The sequence below is a fragment of the Myxine glutinosa genome, chromosome 1, assembly GCF_964187855.1.
Source record: "Myxine glutinosa chromosome 1, kmMyxGlut1.1, whole genome shotgun sequence".
In the NCBI taxonomy this organism is placed as follows: domain Eukaryota; kingdom Metazoa; phylum Chordata; class Myxini; order Myxiniformes; family Myxinidae; genus Myxine; species Myxine glutinosa.
Window position 1 is genome coordinate 73,666,409 of NC_136261.1, and position 19,386 is coordinate 73,685,794.

The 19,386-nt window shown below is 44.7% G+C and overlaps 2 protein-coding genes across 5 annotated transcripts in view; one reads left to right on the top strand and one right to left on the bottom strand.

Annotated features, from left to right (window-relative positions):
* The first annotated feature begins 611 nt into the window (after positions 1–611).
* Positions 612–10,596, top strand: LOC137425124 (alpha-ketoglutarate-dependent dioxygenase alkB homolog 7, mitochondrial-like). Of its 3 annotated transcripts, none has more exons than XR_013622640.1 (5): positions 631–1,014; positions 7,006–7,179; positions 7,770–7,891; positions 8,943–10,090; positions 10,320–10,596. XR_013622640.1 is itself a non-coding variant. In XM_078773071.1 (5 exons), exons 1-5 carry the CDS (start codon positions 772–774, stop codon positions 10,323–10,325), a joined length of 648 nt encoding a protein of 215 aa, XP_078629197.1. In that variant the 5' UTR covers positions 631–771; the 3' UTR covers positions 10,326–10,596. The 3 variants fall into 3 exon arrangements, 2 of the variants coding, with proteins under 2 accessions (XP_078629191.1, XP_078629197.1); XM_078773071.1 differs by having other exon boundaries at positions 9,988–10,090; XM_078773065.1 differs by lacking the exon at positions 8,943–10,090 and having other exon boundaries at positions 612–1,014.
* Positions 10,285–19,386, bottom strand: part of RAD54L (RAD54 like) — a 61,198-nt gene continuing 52,096 nt past the window's right edge. For both annotated transcript variants that reach the window (XM_068113222.2, XM_068113231.2), the window contains 5 exons: positions 16,888–17,011; positions 16,206–16,284; positions 13,184–13,363; positions 12,926–13,089; positions 10,285–11,330 (listed from right to left, as the gene is read on the bottom strand). In XM_068113222.2, coding sequence (XP_067969323.2) covers positions 11,132–11,330; positions 12,926–13,089; positions 13,184–13,363; positions 16,206–16,284; positions 16,888–17,011 — 746 coding nt within the window. In that variant the 3' untranslated portion in view covers positions 10,285–11,131. The remainder of the gene's footprint in view (positions 11,331–12,925; positions 13,090–13,183; positions 13,364–16,205; positions 16,285–16,887; positions 17,012–19,386) is intronic.

Consider the following 19,386-nt stretch of genomic DNA (forward strand, 5'->3'; position numbering starts at 1 on the left):
CCGAAAGTGCTCATACATTGGCAGAAGTAGGGAGAAAACCTAAATGGTGGTTTAGTACTCCCAGGGGCGCAAGGCCTTGACCTTTAACCCAGAGGGGTATGATGTAAATTAAACGTAAATTATCCTTGCTCGATGTTATCGAGAGACTAGAGAGGACATTTTCATTCTGATCGGACAAAAATATCGGACAAGTCGAGTTTTGGTGAAAATGTTAAAATGGCCATTAGGTCATGACCTTAAATTAGGTCAAGGTCAAAAAAATCGACCCCACGTATTTTCGATTCACATTATTGATGCAAAATCTAATTGCGAAAGTCCCAGCCGGCTCAGAGAGACACCTTGGAAATTCAGAGTGCAGTTTTCATTCCCTCAATTTCACGTCACCCGTCACCATTTTCCGTGTCAGGTAGGGTAGGGGACGAATACTGAGGACGATGGACGGACATTCCAGAGGTTCGGGTCCAAATCCGAATTTTAGATGTTTGTTTCACACACTCCAATTTATAATCGCAATTGTAAATCTGTCACCGTGGCGTGAACCTGTAAACCAATTCATGCCCAGTTGAACGGTGTATTGGTGTCACGTAGATTACAGAAGCTGGATTGCCATTACCCGCGTCATTTTGCTTACTGTACGTACTGTACATAGAGTAATGCCCATTTGTAATGATACGCGGCTTGCCCGTTGGTGTTGTGTGCGCTTAACCCAAATGGCATAGGTGTATCACTTCGGACAATATAACTGAAGAAAGAAAGGTACGAACTAGTACTATGACGTGGACTGTTTGCTCCCAGTTAGGCCGCGTGTCTCGGTTAGCGAAGGCTAAAGTGTCACGACCCACCGCTCCCGGACCCTTCGAGCGCCGCCGCTTTGCCGCGCCTTCCGCGCCACGACCGCCCGACGGGCTCCGTGTCTGTGAGGAGTTCGTGAGTCTGCGAGAGGAGCAGATTTTACTGGACGAAGTGGAGCCTTCGTTTCGGAAAATGAAGTACCAGTTCGACCACTGGGACGATGTGAGCTTATCTCCCTCTGATTTGTGTTCTTCACTCGATTTCTTGCTTCGCTCTGACCTTGAGCATTTCGTTATTGATTAAATGACATTTCCTCGTCACATTCGTTATTGATTTCTGTACAATCTGCCACTTGTTTGACCGCCTCACCCTCTGGCCTCTGCACTTCAATCTCCACCCCCTCTGTTTTTCTTTGAAATCCCGCCTCTTTAAAACCTTCTCGCTCCGCCCTCTGCACTTCAATCTCCACCCCCTCTGTTTTTCTTTGAAACCCCGCCTCTTTAAAACCTTCTCGCTCTGCCTCTGCACTTCAATCTCCACCCCCACTGTTTTTCTTTGAAACCCCGCCTCTTTAAAACCTTCTCGCTCCGCCCTCTGCACTTCAATCTCCACCCCCTCTGTTTTTCTTTGAAACCCCGCCTCTTTAAAACCTTCTCGCTCTGCCTCTGCACTTCAATCGCCACCCCCACTGTTTTTCTTTGAAACCTCACCTCTTTAAACCCTCGCTCCGCCCTCTGCACGTCGATCTCCGCCCCCTCTATTTTTCTTTGAAACCCCGCCTCTTTAAAACCTTCTCGCTCCGCCCTCTGCACATCAATCTCCGTCCCCTCTATTTTTCTTTGAAACCCCGCCTCTTTAAATCTTCTCGCTCCGCCCTCTGCACGTCAATCTCCGTCCCCTCTATTTTTCTTTGAAACCCCGCCTCTTTAAATCTTCTTGCTCCGCCCTCTGCACGTCGATCTCCGCCCCCTCTATTTTTCTTTGAAACCCCGCCTCTTTAAAACCTTCTCGCTCCGCCCTCTGCACATCAATCTCAGTCCCCTCTATTTTTCGTTGAAACCCCGCCTCTTTAAATCTCTCGCTCCGCCCTCTGTATTTTATCACGCTCCGCCCTCTACGTACAGTACTGCCTTTGACCTTCACAAACTCCACCTTCTGTCAGGTTTCTGATCAGTGCACCCTCTGTATGATCTTTTCATGCTCTACCCCTTGCACAATGTTTGTCTGCTCCCTCTGCCACTGTTTGTACTGCACCATTCGTACTCTTTTCACAGCTGGAAAATGGTCTTTGTTTTCTATACCGCTCTACTTTTATTTCCTGTCTTTGCTACTTGCACCTTTGCCAGGAAATGTTGTTTTGGAACCCATGCATTCATTGTGTTCTTTAACTTCTCAAAGGCTTCCTTTCACAATTTTATTTTGTTGTTTTAAACATGTAAATGAGCGAGCAACATTGGCAATCATTGATAATCCATGTTATATGTCACCTTTCTCCTAATCAAAAATAAAGCATGGAATCAACAATTGCAACAGGGCACACTCACCTCTAAGCTGTGCAGCCTGGATTTGAATCCCGATCCAGCCATAAACTGTCATCCCAGTGTTTCACAGGCAGGTTGAGCCGTCAATGTGTGTCACATTCATCAATGTTCAGCGTTTATACACTTATGGTCTTGATTGCAGCCCTTATCTTATTCCTCAGATTTGCAATATCGGTAAGCTTCGTTCGGTACACCAGGTCCTTCACATAACCATATGAAAAAACATCCAGAGGCGTTATGTCCAGCAAACGTGGTGCCCACAGTTTCGGATCGTCGCACCCAATCCATCAATCATTGAAGTGTTCATTGAAGAAATTGTGCACTATAAGACTCCAGTGTGGGGGAGCTCTGTATTGTTGGTAAATGACCTCTTTCCATCAGATCCACCAATTGCGGGAGTACAAGGTTCTCCAACATATTCAGCTAATAATTGTCAGACTTTATAGTGGCTTCAGCAGAGAAGAATGGCCCAATGACTCGGTGATGCATGAGGCCGCACAACACGTTAACCTTTAGGCTGTCATGCTCAAGTTCTCAGACCTCATGTGGAGGCTCAGAGCCCCAAATCCTGATATTATGTCTGTTAACTTTCCCAAAACATGGAAGGTTAACTCATTTGAGAAGAGCACGCGTCATGGGAATCCGTCATCTCCGTCTCAGCATTCCAAAATATCCACTGAAAATGTGATTCATCGCATGCAGTCGTCCGGTTTAAGTGAACTTTCCATGTGTACAGCTGCAATCGCGTGTGCAGCACTTCATGTACTGTTGAGCAGTGTAGCTGCAGCTCCATGGTGGCAGTCCTAAAGGACTCATAGAGACTGCGCTCGAACGACTCACAAGTGTGTTCAACATCCTCACCACTCGTGCTTGGATTTCTTCCATAGATCATCCTGAAGCGTTGTTGAACCCATGTAGATGATTTTGTCTTTATAAACCAGGAAACACATTGCGCTGTTTCTTGTGGGGGCACCACATGCAGCAAATGTCATCTACCGTGTATCAGGAGACTCCTGGAACCAAAAAAAAATGTAAATAAAACTTTGAGGAATATTCTTTCACATGCAGCAAACCACATTGGGATATCCCATTTCATCGTTTTTTTATTTATTATGATTTGAATTTGGAATGGTAATTTGTGGAAACCCTGTACTTTGCGCCACATTGTATATAACTCAACTCTGTGCAGGATAGTTCCTCATTGACCATAACTCCCTTCTCCCTCCTCCTACCTTCAAAGTCTCCCACTGCCAATTACGCTGCAGCAGCATCCCTCTCTGCAGATCTTGTGAAAATAAGCAACTGTTCATCATCCTGTAATGTCCTGTAATGCAGGAAAGAAACAATCCTCAATTTGTATCTCCATAACAAGCAGCTGGCAAACCCTACAACAGTTTATTTCTGTGGTTACCCTCTCATCTCTGGAGCTCCTGGGACTCGCCATCAGCTCTCATCTTTATTGGGCAGATCATATCGCCAAGCGAGCCTCCAAAGCCAGGTGCTGCATTGGAAAATACATGAGTTTCCAACCTTCTGCATGCAAGAAAAGTTTACACGAGACAAATAATGTCAGGAGATTCAGAGGCTACCGGAGGATCCCTCACTTTGCTGTCCTCTGAAGTTGGAGGCCTACAATATGAGGGAGGGAGTAGCTGTGCCACCCTCAAGGCTTTTCTGAAGTCTCATGGAATATGCTTCTCCATAGTAGACCACTGCTACTGCTTTCCATCTTGCCACCCTTAAAGCAATGACGTTTAAGGCCCACCTTGTCATCAGCATCTTAGGCCAAAAGTCTGAATGTGAAGGTCAGCTTTTTGTTTACCATGAGCAAGTTAGTGGCGTTGCAGTCTTTATAGAGGGGTCAATATATGACAAAAAACTCACCTAACCCCAGAAAAATTGATAAAGGTTTTTCAATGGATTCTGGTACCATTGGGCATGCTAAATAACATACTAAAAATCTAGTAACATCTGACTTCCGGAAATGGGTCGTTTTCAAGATGGCGTCCAAGATGGCCACCGGGAGCTTAAAATGGCCATATCTCAATTATTATTCAACCTAGAAAGGTGGTTTTGGTGTCTAACCCTAGGTTTTAGGGCCCAAGGAATCCAATTGAATCAATAAAATTACCATCAGTTAATTATTTATTGACAAGTCCAAGATGGCATCCCAAGGTGACATCCTGATCCACTAAAATGGCTCTGTCGAATAGCAGTCAACCTAGAGAGATTTTTTCAGTGTGTATACCTAGGTTTAAGGCACCCAGGAAATCATCAAAATTACTTAAATAAGCACAAAGTAATCAGGTAATCCAGTAAGCCAGGTTTACCAGCCCATTAGGCATTTGTTGTCTTATGCAGTTAGTCGCTATTCATCGTCATCCTCCGACTCCTCTGGAAGAAACTTGTTATGTGGATTGTCACATTCTTCAAGTTGGCACGGTCCACAGGCAGTAGTAGTACATGGTAGTCCATATCTTCTACAAGAGCAGCGGTGTCTTGCAGGCAGTGGAGCAGTTACAATGAATGACCTTCAAGAGATTGTCTGGAGCAGCGTTCATTCTTGACATAAGTGGGACAAACTGATTATCCTGCAGGCTCCACCCCCATTTCATGGCATCCATACCCTCTTCTTTTCCCATCCACACCATGATCTGGTAGTACGCTCTACGACAGTGAAGTATGGTAGCAGATTTAGTTGGGGGCAGACGCTCGGGTGTTACAAAAGACGAAGCAGAGACAACCATTCTTGCTGAAGGTGTTATATCGCATTGTTGCAAGGGAATCTTTGCACTTGCCACCAAAGAGGATAGCCATTACTCGGCATCCAAAGTCATCAATCACCTCTGTGGTCTGGTTTGGGATGGTGAATGTGTTGGCACAAGACCGAAGGACAGGCTCTCCTTTTACAAGCTTCTGGAAAGCAGTATTTTTGCCAACACCAAAAATCCGAGAAGTCGTGTCACAACCAGTCATGGCATGGATGAATATCAACTGAGAACACATGTCATGTCCGAGGATTTCTTTTAGACAGTTGATGTCATACACTTTAAAACTGCCATCAGCTTTGGACTTGTCTGATCTGAAATAAAGGCTCTTACTGTCTCCCTGCGCAAGTAAAGGAGTAAGACAAGGAGATCAGTATCTTCTCCAATCAGTGTAGTGGTGTGTAGAAAAGATGCCTCCACTGCAGCCTTTACTATATCTACGTCAGCATCGCCAGGTGCATTGACCACAGTGCAATACCTTTCTCTCAGTTCATCACTTATCATCCCGATCAGTCTCTGTTTATTGATATCTCTTGACAGGACCTCCTCCTTGCCTGAGAACTTTGTCTCAGCAGTGAAGCTGACAATGGGATGAATATTGTGTCCTCTTCTCTGATGCGTGTTGTCTTTAATGGACGGCCCTTCCTCATAGCCATCAAAGACAATGGTCGTAGCTGAACCATAATGCTGGATGGTGAAGTCAGCATACGTATTGGGGAGGGTATGATAGTCAGTCATACCCTCCCCAATATAAAATAGTCTGTCCCTTGCCATAACCTCTCAAGCTTTGTACAAACCTTTGTCTGTAATGATCACTGAATACTGTGGACTGGAGTCACAGGTGGCAGTGGTGTAGACACATTACACTCTTATCTCCAATCTGAAACACACACTTGGTTCATTAGCTGGTGAGTCGGAGGATGACGATGAATAGCGACTAACTGTATAAGACAACAAATGCCTAATGGACTGGTAAACCTGGCTTACTGGATTACCTGATTACTTTGTGCTTATTTAAGTAATTTTGATGATTTCCTGGGTGCCTTAAACCTAGGTATACACACTGAAAATATCTCTCTAGGTTGACTACTATTCGACAGACCCATTTTAGTGGATCAGGATGTCACCTTGGGATGCCATCTTGGACTTGTCAATAAATAATTAACTGATGGTAATTTTATTGATTCAATTGGATTCCTTGGGCCCTAAAACCCAGGGTTAGACACCAAAAACACCTTTCTAGGTTGAATAATAATTGAGATATGGCCATTTTAAGCTCCCGGCGGCCATCTTGGACGCCATCTTGAAAATGACCCCTTTCCGGAAGTCAGATGTTACTATATTTTTAGTATGTTATTTAGCATGCCCAATGGTACCATAATCCATTGAAAAACCTTTTGTATCAATTTTTTGGGGGTTCAACCATATATTGACCCCTCTATTAGGTCTATTTTCGGCTTGCTCTTGCTGTCCTCACCTGTCTTTCTAACTGTCACACACATTCTATCAGACTTGCCTTGTGACTGTCACCAAGTCTAAACTCGTTGGTCACCTCCATTCACCCCCCACCCCGAGTCACATTTTCTCTCACATATAGAACTTCCTGAATCTGTTGTCTCTTGCCTTTTCTCTCCAGGACCTTCACGTGTGTTGCCTACCTCATGGTGTCCCAATTTTACGACACCGATTGAGAACCTTCCCCCTTTCAACTGCAACTATTCGTACTGTGGTTCATCCTCACTTACATTCTTGTCCCTATTTCCTTCGCCACACTGTCTGTTGACACTTTTGTTCTGCTGTTCCATAAGCTTTGATATCCTTTGTTAAGAAAGTAAAAGCCTGTGGCCAATTTACACTGCCCTGCAACCGATCTGTATAAACTAATTAGGATTTTCTTCTCTTAGGCTATCCATGGCTATCGTGAGATAGAGCGGGAGAAATGGAGTGCTGAGGCTGCCTCCCTGTTGCATAGAGTTTGTGAGACAGCATTTGGAACAGGAAGTGAAGTCAGCCCTCTGATCCACATCCTAGATTTGGATGCTCATGGGTACATCAAACCACATGTCGACAGCATCAAGGTGACATTCATTCATTCACCCATTTCTTCTTTGTAAGTAAATGACTAAAGGGGGGCCCGACAGGATGGCCTCGACCTAGAGGTATGCACACTCACCTCTAAGCTGTCTGGCATGGGTTGGAATCTCATCCCAGCTATAAACTGTCATCCTGGTGGGTCACAGGCAGGGCGATTCGTCAGTGTGTGCCGTCCCTCTGACGTTAAATGGGCGTCCCATGTGCTGGCATTATTTGGTGGATGTTAAAGATCTCATGGTGTCCTTCATGAAGAGCAGATGAGCTATCGCCAGCACCATGGCCAAAATTCAATATTCCTGGCCTAACCTTAATTGAACGTCGTCAGGACTGGTTCGTGGAAGATTTGGGACAAGCTTCCCCCGGTCAACCCCACAAGGACGTAGGAATAATTGTGGCTGTTAAAGAAGTAGTAGATGACTAATGGATGGAGTGAAAAGGTGCTTCAACAGGTACAAGACCATTCCTGCCTTTTGTATCATCGGCTCTATTACGCTCTACTTTAGACATAAGGAAGGAATTTTCCGAGTTAATAAGCAATGTTGGTATCAGCTAAGATGCTCTGGTGTCGATGCAGTTCTGTGGGAACACCATCGCTGGCCTCAGCTTGCTGTCCACCTGCGTCATGCGTTTCGTACACGAAGGAACGGCTGAACAAATGGATACGCTGCTCAAACGGCGCTCTCTTTATATCATGCGGTGAGTAAAATGTTTGCAACTTTGTGCAATAGGCCACCAGTAATAGAAAAATCACCCCCTGCTTTACTGTGATGAGTCTGTGCCAGACGAGACATTTTAAGAGAATCTTCCAGGTCATGGGCCACCCTTCACTCAGCTGCAAATTGTTCAAGGAGCCATCTAGAAAAAAAAAATCACAACAAAGATCCATCAGAACCAGTTGATGTGCTCCATCAGATCTTTGTATATACTTATACCCCACTCCCCGTTTTGCACATACCCTTTGGGACTTGCTAACCTTGCTACCTTGTCGTTTAGCGAGAGCCTCGCAATCGGGATTGACAGGTCGATCCCAGAATCTTCACTCGTCGATCTTAACATTGAAAAAAAAGTTTGGGAAGGGTCGTGGTTCAGTATGGTGGTTGTATTTGAAACTGCAGTGGCTGTGGGTCGCATACGCAAGCTGCTGGAGAGTTTTTAAAAGAGCTAAATGTGGGTGCACAGGTCAATCAGAAATTATTTGCGTTTAAACGAACTGATTATCCATTAATGATGCAGTTGCTGTACTGCTGCGGTTACCATACAGTTGTCGGTTGCTCATATATATATATATATATATATATATATATATATATATATATATATATATATACGTGTGTGTGTGTGTGTGTGTGTGTGTGTATGTGTATATATATATATATATATATATATATATATATATATATATATATATATATATATATATGTGTGTGTTTTTTAAAGATTAATTTCCTAAAGCCAAAATGACGAGCGAGAAGCCGGGCCCGTCCAAGAAGGCATCTTTTCGCATTAGCCACCTGCTGGCGAAACATAAGAAACCATTCACCGATGAAGTTAATCAATGAGGCTATCACGGTTACTGCCGACACCTTGTTCAAAGAAAGAAAAACAACGTGAAATTACGACAGCCATCAAGAGCATGCCGCTTCAAAAGTAGCCAAAAGGGTGGAATCGCTGTCCGAGGACGTGTCTCATGAAATAGACTGTGAATTTATCTTTAAAGACATCAGATTGTGAATGTTTCTCATTGCAGTTTGATGCATCGGTATACACGATGGATACGGCCCAGCTGATTCTTTTAATTTGCATGGCATTCAAGACTCAGCAACAACGGACGACTTTCTCACTCTTTTGCCACTTAGAGGACAAGAGGCAAGGATGTCTACAACGAATTTTAAAGGTGCACCGACATTGCTGGGTGCCAATGCAGGCCTTATTGCACTTTGCTGAAATGATCCTGCATTTGCCTCCTTTGTCAATTACCACCGTGTTATCCACCAACAAGCGCTAGCGAGCAAGGATATCAACGTTTTTCATGTAATGACAGTTATCAAGATCGTCAACTCAATTATTGCTAAGAGCTCTGCACCATTGCTCGTTCAAATTGTTACTCGATGAGCTCGATGCCACCTGCGGTGAGCTCATCCTTCATGAAGATGTGAAGTGGTTAAGTCGAGGAAAAGTCCTCCAGAGATTTTAAAATCTGATTCCTGAAAATGTCACCTTTCCTAAATCAAATATAGGCAAAATTTAACAAGCTGAATCACGAACTGCAGGGGAGGGACAGGGACTTGTCACACATGATCAGTGCAGTGAATGCATTCAAGTTGAAACAAGGCCTGTGGTCCTCCCAGTTAAAGAACAAGGTGACAGGACACTTCCCAAATCTGGAGAAAATCCTACAAAACACCAAAGAAGTGTTCCATAAACAAAAAAATTGCATTACCACCTGACGATTGGAAAAGGAATTCAACAGACAATTTCAGGAGGTAGACAAGATGGAAGAAATCGTTTTGTCTCAAATAATTTTCTTGAAGTGGACATTGGAGAACAGCAAAATTTCAGCAGGTGTTTGACCAGAGCAGTGGACGTGACATGGAGATAATCACCATGCAAGATGACAGAGCTGAAAGCTAGGTCAAGGGAGAAAGAGTTTTGGGGAATTTCAAACAGAGAGAAGTACCCTCTTCTTACTTTCTGTGCACTCGAGGTGAAGGCCTCCTCTAATTCCACATATCTCAGACTATGATTTCATCTGGGAAAAATCCATCTCACAAAGTATCGTACTTATCTCACAGATGTCCATCTGATGGATTGTATGAGACTGGCCATCTCAAACGAGGACCCAGACTTCAAAGCACTCAGATAGTGTGCAAGCACAGATGTCACACTAAGAACAAGGTGTGTTATGCATCAGCAAAAATACATCTTTTTAGTAAAGTAGAATTTTTTAAGGGGAGATCTTGGGTTGCATTTCGATTCTAAAAGTGATCTTATGTTTAAAAAGGTTGGAAACCACTGGGCTCGACCTAGACCCTTGCATTATGCAAACATTATTCACCTCTCCATGATTGGAGATATGTGTACACTGTGCAAAAGATCATGTCAGTTTTTAATCTCCCTTCCTCAGGGATAAAGTGCGATACATGTTCACTCACGAAATTCTAAAGAACGAAGAATCCTATTACGAAGGAAAACACATCCCGAGAAGCAGACGGATCGCCATCATTTTCCGGAACTTTCCAGAAGAGAAAACGTGAATCTATGAATTGTGTGAAAAAAAAGTAAAAATAAAAGAGATTCAAAAATAAATTTTATTCCCCCATCGTTTTGGGGGATATTATGTTACATGTTTTGGGGGATGTTAAACAACGTTACATTGAACAAATAAATGACAAACCGTTTCAGTCGTTTTACACATTAGTCATCATCAAGTTTACCTACCCCTGTGCTCCTCATAGCCCTTTCTCTCCAAAAGGTTAAACAATAAAGTTTGATCCTTTTGATGTGGATAGCAAAGGTCAGAATTTGCTAGATTCCTCATCACAAGCATCTTAATTCTTCGACTTAGTCTGCCAGCATTGCTCCAAGCTGTCTGCAAGGAGAAGTGGGAAATTTAAACGGCCAACTCAAAACAGCACTTCATTTGCTTTACAGTATGGAGCAGACTTGCAAGTGCAGCGTGACGGCGAACTCTCAACCGAGCCATCGTTATGGCAACTGTGACACAGTGGATCACTTTCACCATTCCAACAATGGTGGAGGTTTGTGATACCATTCGTCAATCCTTTGCCTAGTGGCATGCTGCATTTCTGAGTTTATAAAACAAGTTTCCACCCAAAGTTCTCACTCGGTTCCTGAGGCCTGCGGGAGTGGTTCCACAGGAAGGAATGCAAGCGCTTGCTAAAAATGTAATGCCTTCAGGATAAAGTACACATGGGTTCACACGAGAGCGCGAGTCTCATGAGAGCGTTGATGGAACACAAAGGAAATGCCGGCATCCCAAGCGGCACGGAGTGCAGTGTCTGGCAGGTGGCGCCTCTCAGCACTGTGCTGCCATTGCGATAAGGCTGACGTACAGTCTGCTTCCGTTGGAGGTGCGCGCACCTGAATGCCGTTCACACAACGACGGCAGCGAAATCTTTGGGCAAGGGGAAAGGAGGAGGGGTGTGGTGGAGGTGGGGAAGGAAATGAAGAATTACATTCTTTCATATGATGTTGCACACCTTTCATATACAAAGCAGGGATATTAGAAGACACTATACATAATCATTAATTTGCTAACATAAATCAATGCAGTATATGCAGAGGAGGAATGACAGACATGCTTTTTATTGTAAGGCAGATGCAGGAGAAGTACATGGAGGAAGAGGAAGAAGTTGTTTCTTGGGTTTGTTGATCTGGAGAAAGCATTCGAAAGGGTTCCACGCAAAGTAGTGACATGGGCATTGAGGAAGTTAGGAGTGGAGGAATGGTTGATCAGAGTAGTGACGGCAATGTACGAAAGAGCGCGCACAGCTGTAAGGACGAATGACGTGAACAGTCGTGAGTTTGAGGTGAAGGTGGGAGTGCATCAGGGGTTGGTACGAAGTCCACTACTATTTGTAGCTGTGATGGAGGTGCTGGCTCGGAACATAAAGGAGGGTTTGCCGTGGGAGTTGTTGTATGCAGATAATCTGGTGTTGATTGCAGAAAGTATGGATGGACTGAAGGAGAAGATGAACAAGTGGAAGGAATGTATGGAGACAAAAGGTCTGAAGGTGAATATCGGAAAGACAAAGGTGATGGCAGGTGGTAAAGCATGTGGTGAGGTGGAAAGAACTGGGAAGTGGCCGTGTGCTTTGTGCAGGAAGGGTGTCGGAGTGAACTCCATTCAATGTACAATGTGCGCTGAGTGGGTTCATCAAAAATGTAGTGGTCTGAGAGGGTCATTAACCAGTGTGGCAACTACATTCAAGTGTAAGGTGTGCACAGAGGGAGCTGCAGATGGAGGAAATGTTGAGTTGGATCTTGGAGACGGCGTGAAGCTGGAAGGTGTGAAAACATTTTGCTACCTCGGAGACATGCTGAATGGAGATGGTGGATCAGACTCGGCAATGGATGCTAGAGTGAGATGTGCATGGAAGAAGTTTCGAGAACTGAGTGGCATGCTGACGAGGAGGGGAGTGTCGTTGAAGCTGAAGGGAAAGGTGTATGCTGCATGTGTGAGAAGTGTTATGATTTATGGGAGCGAGACATGGGTAATGAACGTAGAGCAGCAACGAAGGCTGGAAAGGGTGGAAATGCGAATGGTTCGGTGGATGTGTGGAGTATCGTTGAGAGAGAGGAAGACAAATGATGAATTGCAAAAGATGATGGGAATAGAGCCTGTGATGGATGCTGTTAAGAGAAAGAGGTTCAGATGGTTTGGTCATGCGTTGAGGAAGGATGAAAGTGACTGGTTGAGAAGAGTGATGGAAATGACTGTAGAAGGAAGTAGAGGATGGGGAAGACCGAGAAAGACTTGGCTGAAGATGGTGGAAGAAGAAATGCAGGCAAGGGGGTTAACAAGGGGAGATGCAGAAAATAGGGCAAAATGGAGAAGATTGTCATGGGGACCGCAAGGCTAACCCCTGCTCCAGCAGGGAAAATGGCCTTAAAATGCCAGTTGTGTTGTTGTATATGGCATTCAACTCCAGGGTCCCAGTATCTTAAGCCAAGTGTGCAGATGGGAAAGGAGTGGAATGAGGAACGAACTTGTCGTGAGTGTCGCTCGTGGTTTCTTCATTGAGTACAAATAGGTCGCGAAGTTCACCCCGTGTAAAGTGCCGCTCAACATCCGTCTCCTTATCCACCACGCAGCTACTCAGAGCCTTCTTGTGAGTCTGACGTTGCAAAACCTTTTCCTCTATGGTCCCAGTCTGCAGTATCAGGAAGTGACCAACACAAGTCATCCAATAATGCCATTGCCACATTAAAAACACTTTTATTCCATTGACGTGCACGAATCCTTACCGATACGAGGCGGTACACGAAGCACGTTTTCTTCTGTCCGTCACGCCACACCCGCGCCATGGCCTGCTCGTCGTTTGCTGGATTCCAGTCGGGATCAAACATGATCAGGCGGTTTGCTCCAATTAGGTTCAAACCACAACCGCCAGCTTTGCTGCTCAACATGAATATAAATTCTGGACTCTGCTTGGGCAGTGTGACAGTATAAACCCCAACAAGTCAGTCTTTACATAGAAACAAAACAGTGCCATCATCGTCTTGTTCACCTAGATCACCGAGCGATTTATGAAGCATTAGTGGTCAAAATTTGGACAGCCAAGACATACTTTCATAAAGTGGTGTCTTTCTTGTCAGCTCTTTCTTTTTAACTTATACTACCAATATTCATGAAATGGACTGCAGTGCAAGTTGATTTTATTTAATACATGATGGCGGCCCATGGAAAAGTGAGGCAACAAACTGACAGTGGTGACAAGGGGCCATAGTTTTCCAAAAAACAAGGAAATGAAGAAATGGGCAAAGAGGAGGAAAAATGATAACCTGCAAGTAATAGGGTTGAGATAGGTATGATTCATGGGGGTAGAAAAGATAATGGGTAGGGGACAGAGAGAATGGCATGAGAAGGTGGTGACCAGCCTGTTTGAAGCTCTCGAAGGAAGAGTGAGGTAAAAAACCTCAGGAAGGTGTTTCCACAAATCACAGAAAAGTAAACCAAAGGTTTGGAGGTGTGCGGTGAAAGTGCATTTTGAGAGTCTTAACACCGTATTGTACCGTAAAATACCCCTATCCTACTGACAGACAGACTACAGCTGTGTGACTCTCTGCTGATCCCTTAGATTATTTTGTGGGTCACAGGGAAGAGCAGTACACCATGAGCTACAGACCAAGCCCTTGTAGACTGATTTTCTCTTCAAGAAATTGTCCACAACATCCAAATGATGACTTGCAATCATTGCTTCTGGGTTCTCCTGAATGGACAGTCGAGTCAGTTAAACAATCACAATAATGGAGGCTCTGACTCATGGTCAACATGTAGGCCGAAGTTGATGATGCCATTTTGAGATCACATGCAGGCAAGACATTTGAGAAAGTTGAAGACACTAAGCAGAGATGTTGCAACAATGAGCCTCTACTACCACCAACGGTGCGACTGTCTCAATGTTCAGAAAACAGCATACTCCGACTTCCATCTGCAGGATAGCAAAGCAAGGAGACAGCTGAAAGTCAAGCTGAACAACATCCCTCTCTCCTTCCCTCAGATACTTACTTACCTTTGCGTGCAACTCTATTGGGCTGTGACCCTCCGGCAGCATACAGAAAAGGGAGCAGTAAAAGTAGCTGCAAGACTCAAATTGATCCACAAACTCTGTGGCAATGACTTCTCTACCCTCCAAGCCTCAACACTCACATTAGTGTATGCCCCTGCAGAATACTGTCTCTGCTTCGGACAAAAGCCTTCACACAAAGGTTGACGTGCAGCTCAACATATCTGAGGGCTATCAGTCAGTCAACAGCCCACTCCCTCCCAGTACTTGCTGGCATTCACCACCATCACATCAAGCGTCTAGCTACTAAAAGACATGCAGCACCCAAAGCTTCTAACATCTCAGGACACCCACGACAAAAAGTCTTTGAAGAATTCCCCCCCCCTCCCCCTCCCTCTTGCCAAACAATTGAAAAGCAGGAAGACCTTTATGAGAGAGGCCAACCGCACATCACTTCAGATGATGGGTCTGGCAGGCATACGTGGCACATTAACTAGTGGTGACCTAACCAACCTGAAGGCCATCTACAATATCTCTCCACCTCCACTAAACCTCCAGGATGTGACGTGTCCCTGAAGGAATGGTGCCGCTTGAACCAGCTTCGAACTGGCGTTGACCAGTTTAGCGGCAACAAGTTTACTTGGGGACCTGCGGAATCGCCTTCATGCGAGTGTGGTAACCTCCAGATTACAGACAATCTAGTGCAGGACTGCCAAACTCACAACCTGTAAAAGGGGATATGTGCCAGGAGCTACAAAGCATAATGTCACGTGCCCACGATTGGCAGAGTACAGCAGCTTTTATTTCATCTATCCCACGCTTGAGCCATATGAAAGAAGAATGAGGTTTCAAAGACTCATTGCATTTGTCAGACCAGTATAAAACAATTCCAGATCAACAGAGAGTCAGACAGCTCCTGTCTGCCTGCCAGTGGGATGGCGGTACTTTATGGCACAATGCAGTCATCTGTAAAAAGGAAGAGAGGGTTGTGCAGAGCATCAGAGAAGTCGTGCATTATTATGTGGAACCTCATGCATAAATATGCAGCTTTACCATGCAATAATGTTCTTTTATTAAAATGGACCAGTGTCATTAAAAAGGAGACACTTGTGCAACATAAACCATACCCCACAGACTATGTAGGCTCTCTTCACCCACCATGTCCATCAGCTCACATTTCACTGCTTCACATGGCCCAGCCTCATTAAGGCTTCTTTGTAACATTTTCGATTCTGCATATGGTTAAAAGGCAACAGGACAGCCTGCTGGCAACTCAATGATAAACATAATTGACTGCGAGCAAAACACAAGGCTGAGCACACCATCCTTCAGATGGGATGTTTGGTCAGCTGTCCTTGCCTCGTCTGTAGTGTGGCTGTTAAAAAAAATCTTAGTATTTTCCTTAAACAACATGTCCTTGGACCAAATTTATTGGATGGGTGAAACTTAGGATTGATCACACTAACTCAGTGTGACCCTTCCTGATATATCATCATCATGGAAGCTGCATTAGCTTGCTGTTTTAAATTGAAGAGGAAGCGAACAATTTAACATCAATGCCTCATTCGGACCACTTAATCTGCACCCAGCTTGGCCTCCAACTTGGTGGGAAATATGAAGCTTTGGGCCCAAACTTCCAATCTGAAATCATAGGATTAAAGACTCAAATTCTCCTTTTTTTCCTCCCAAGTTAAAATTCTTATCAGAAGTGGACATTTTCACGAATGAAGGAAGTGAATCATTTTAGTGAGGTGGCGTACCAAGGGATTGTTGAAACGCTCCACCACCTTGGCTCGCTTTTTGATGGACATGCTCCCATCGAGTCGTACGTACAGATACCTATGAGGTTCAGCAGAAAGTTAGTGCTGACTTAATCACAAGCAATAATTTCATTAATTTATACTTCCTGCTATACAATTTATTTTCCCGACCATATAGCATTTAAACCGATGTTGAAGTTGACAGCAGAATTTGTGCGATTTTAAGGCAGAATTGCCGATCCCCTTTTCAAGTCTTACGAACTGGCTGGCTAGGCCTAACATTCAACCAAGTTTGCAACAATGTGGAATTGGTTCACGATATAGGTGATATCTCACCTACTCTTTGAAAAAGAAAACGTGCAATCTTCTATGTCCACCAACTAATGCTAGCAGACGGGACTCCCAGTTTAACGGCAATCCGAGGGAAGGGACACACATCGATGATTCGCTCTGCATGTTTTTTATCCATCCTACTCTTCCAATACATCTTCTTTGATTATTGATTTTCACACCATTTGTGAGCGTAACACTGCGGAAGCAAAAACCACGTGCTCATTGACGTCTAAATAACTTGAGCTCTTCCTTGGCAATTTTCATTACAGCATTTACTCAATTCTAACAAGCTTAGAAACTGGAACACAATTAAAAGGTGTTCAAAATAGATCTCTGAATGTGTACTCACTTCCGAGCAGTACATAATCTTTCAAACAGGTCCAGAGTTTGTGTGTAGTTTGAGACCAAGATAACCTTGTCACTGGTTGAGGAGCGAGTAACTGCCAGGATGTAATCCAAGACTGACATTTTTGCTGAGGAGGAAGCATCATGAAAACAGCAAAGAATGAATAAACAAACAAATAACACAATATAATCATCCTACTATTAGTTTTCCATTGGTCATTGGTTTGACGCCAATGCTAATTTTTTTATTACGGACCCTAGGCATCAAAAAGCTACCTATAAATCGAACAAACAGTTTCAAATGAAGCACCTCACCGCCAATAGGGCACTGGTATTGCATCAGATGTGGCAATAAATGCGAATTTTTGCTCCCAGCTTGCTGGCCCAATGACAGAAGACGCCATTTGCATTTTTTCCGCCTCCATTCCTACCCCATTCAGAATCCCGTGTGGGCACAGGCAACTAACTAATACAATATAATAAATATTGTTACGTTTATAGGGGGAAGGCAATGAAATACCTGAGTCCAGGTAGAAGTGTACAGATTACCATGATCTGAGTGTCGTGTAAGAACACCTTGATGAAAATAAGTCACCTCCGTGTGTTCGGATTAAGTGTGACGTGTGGCCATACGGACGATAAAATAAGTCACCTCCGTGTGTTCGGATTAAGTGTGACGTGTGGCCATACGGACGATGGCTCTTGTGCTAGGTAACTTAGGGAATAAGAATAAATCCCCCTGTCGGTCCTACCTCTTGTGATCTGACCTTTGTGGTTATAATAAATCGACCTGCGATAAGTCGAGGGCTGTCAGGAAACGAACTCGGGCACATTACAACACCGACAAGCCTGGCAGATACCCATCACATTGGCCGATCGGCAAGGGATCCCCGCCCCCGAATGTTCTCGATGGGCGTCCAGAAGGGCCGCGAGGACCCGCCCCAAAGGGAATGATTGGTCATGGCCATGGACTGAAGTGGTGGGGCACGAGGATTGGTTCGAGTGTGACGTCAGCGAAAAGAGGGGAGGGTGCGTTTTCCCCTCTCTCTCTCTCTTTTTCTCTCTCTCTCTTGGTCCTGGCTTGGTCGTGGGCGGTCACGTTTTGCCTGTGTGGGCGCCTGTGAGGAGATCGGTGAAAGCTTTTGGGTGCTTTTTGGGAGCTTTGCAAGTGGAAGGGAGGAGGTTTTGGCGGCTGTGTTGTTCTTCGGAGGCGAAGGAGGTCGCGAGCGAGCTGAAGGAGGTCGTCCTATCTGCTTGCCTCATGCCAGTGGATGCTAAGGGCGCCGTGCCACCGCCATCTTTTGCGCTTCCCACGCAGTAGCTTCAAGCTTCAACGACTACCAAGCTCCCAAAGTGCTCGTCGAGACCAGAGCTGAGTGCCGGCAGAAATATTTTTTATTTTTATTTTATCATTCCCCTTGTTTGTATATGAGTCCGTATGGAGGGTCCCTCAATTAGGAATTTAGTTTTACGGTGCATTTCCTGTTCCCTGGCATTATTTTTAGAAAACCCTTTTATTGTTGCATTTGAATTAAAAGATATATGGAAATGCTGTTGAATGCAGGGAATGAATGGGATGGCAACATGGAGAGTAACTGAGTTTTAGGACCGGCAGAGAAGATAACTGAGAAGGACGTTGAGGAAGCAATAAAAGCAATGAAGAGTAGAAAAGCGGGAGGGCCGACGGGAGTTGTGGGAGATATGTTGAAGGCAGCAGGAAGTTGGGGCGTGAAGAGAATGACAGAGATCTGTAATCTGGTGGTGAAAGAAGGCCGCATTCCAGTGGAGTGGGAACCGAGTACCCTCGTCCCTCTATACAAGGGGAAAGGTGACCCTCTGGACTGTGGCTCGTATCGAGCGATAAAGTTATTGGAGCATGGAATGAAGGTATTGGAAAGGGTGTTGGAGAGGAGGATAAGGAAGAAAGTGAAGATCGACAAAATACAGTTTGGATTTATGCCAGGAAGAGGAACGACAGACGTGCTTTTTATGGTGAGGCAGTTGCAGGAGAAGTACATGGAGAAGAGGAAGAAGTTGTTTCTTGGGTTTGTTGATCTGGAGAAAGCATTCGATAGGGTTCCACGCGAAGTATTGACATGGGCATTGAGGAAGTTAGGAGTGGAGGAATGGTTGATCAGAGTAGTGATGGCAATGTACAAAAGAGCGCGCACAGCTGTAAGGACGAACAACGGGAACAGTGGTGAGTTTGAGGTGAAGGTGGGAGTGCATCAGGGGTCGGTACTAAGTCCACTACTATTTGTAGCTGTGATGGAGGTGCTGGCTCAGAACGTAAAGGGGGGTTTACCGTGGGAGTTGTTGCATGCAGATGATCTGGTGTTGGTTGCGGAAAGTATGGATGGATTGAAGGAAAAGATGAACAAGTGGAAGGAATGTATGGAGACAAAAGGTCTGAAGGTGAATATCGGAAAGACGAAGGTAATGGCAAGTGGTAAAGCATGTGGTGAGGTGGAAAGAACTGGGCAGTGGCCATGTGCTGTGTGCA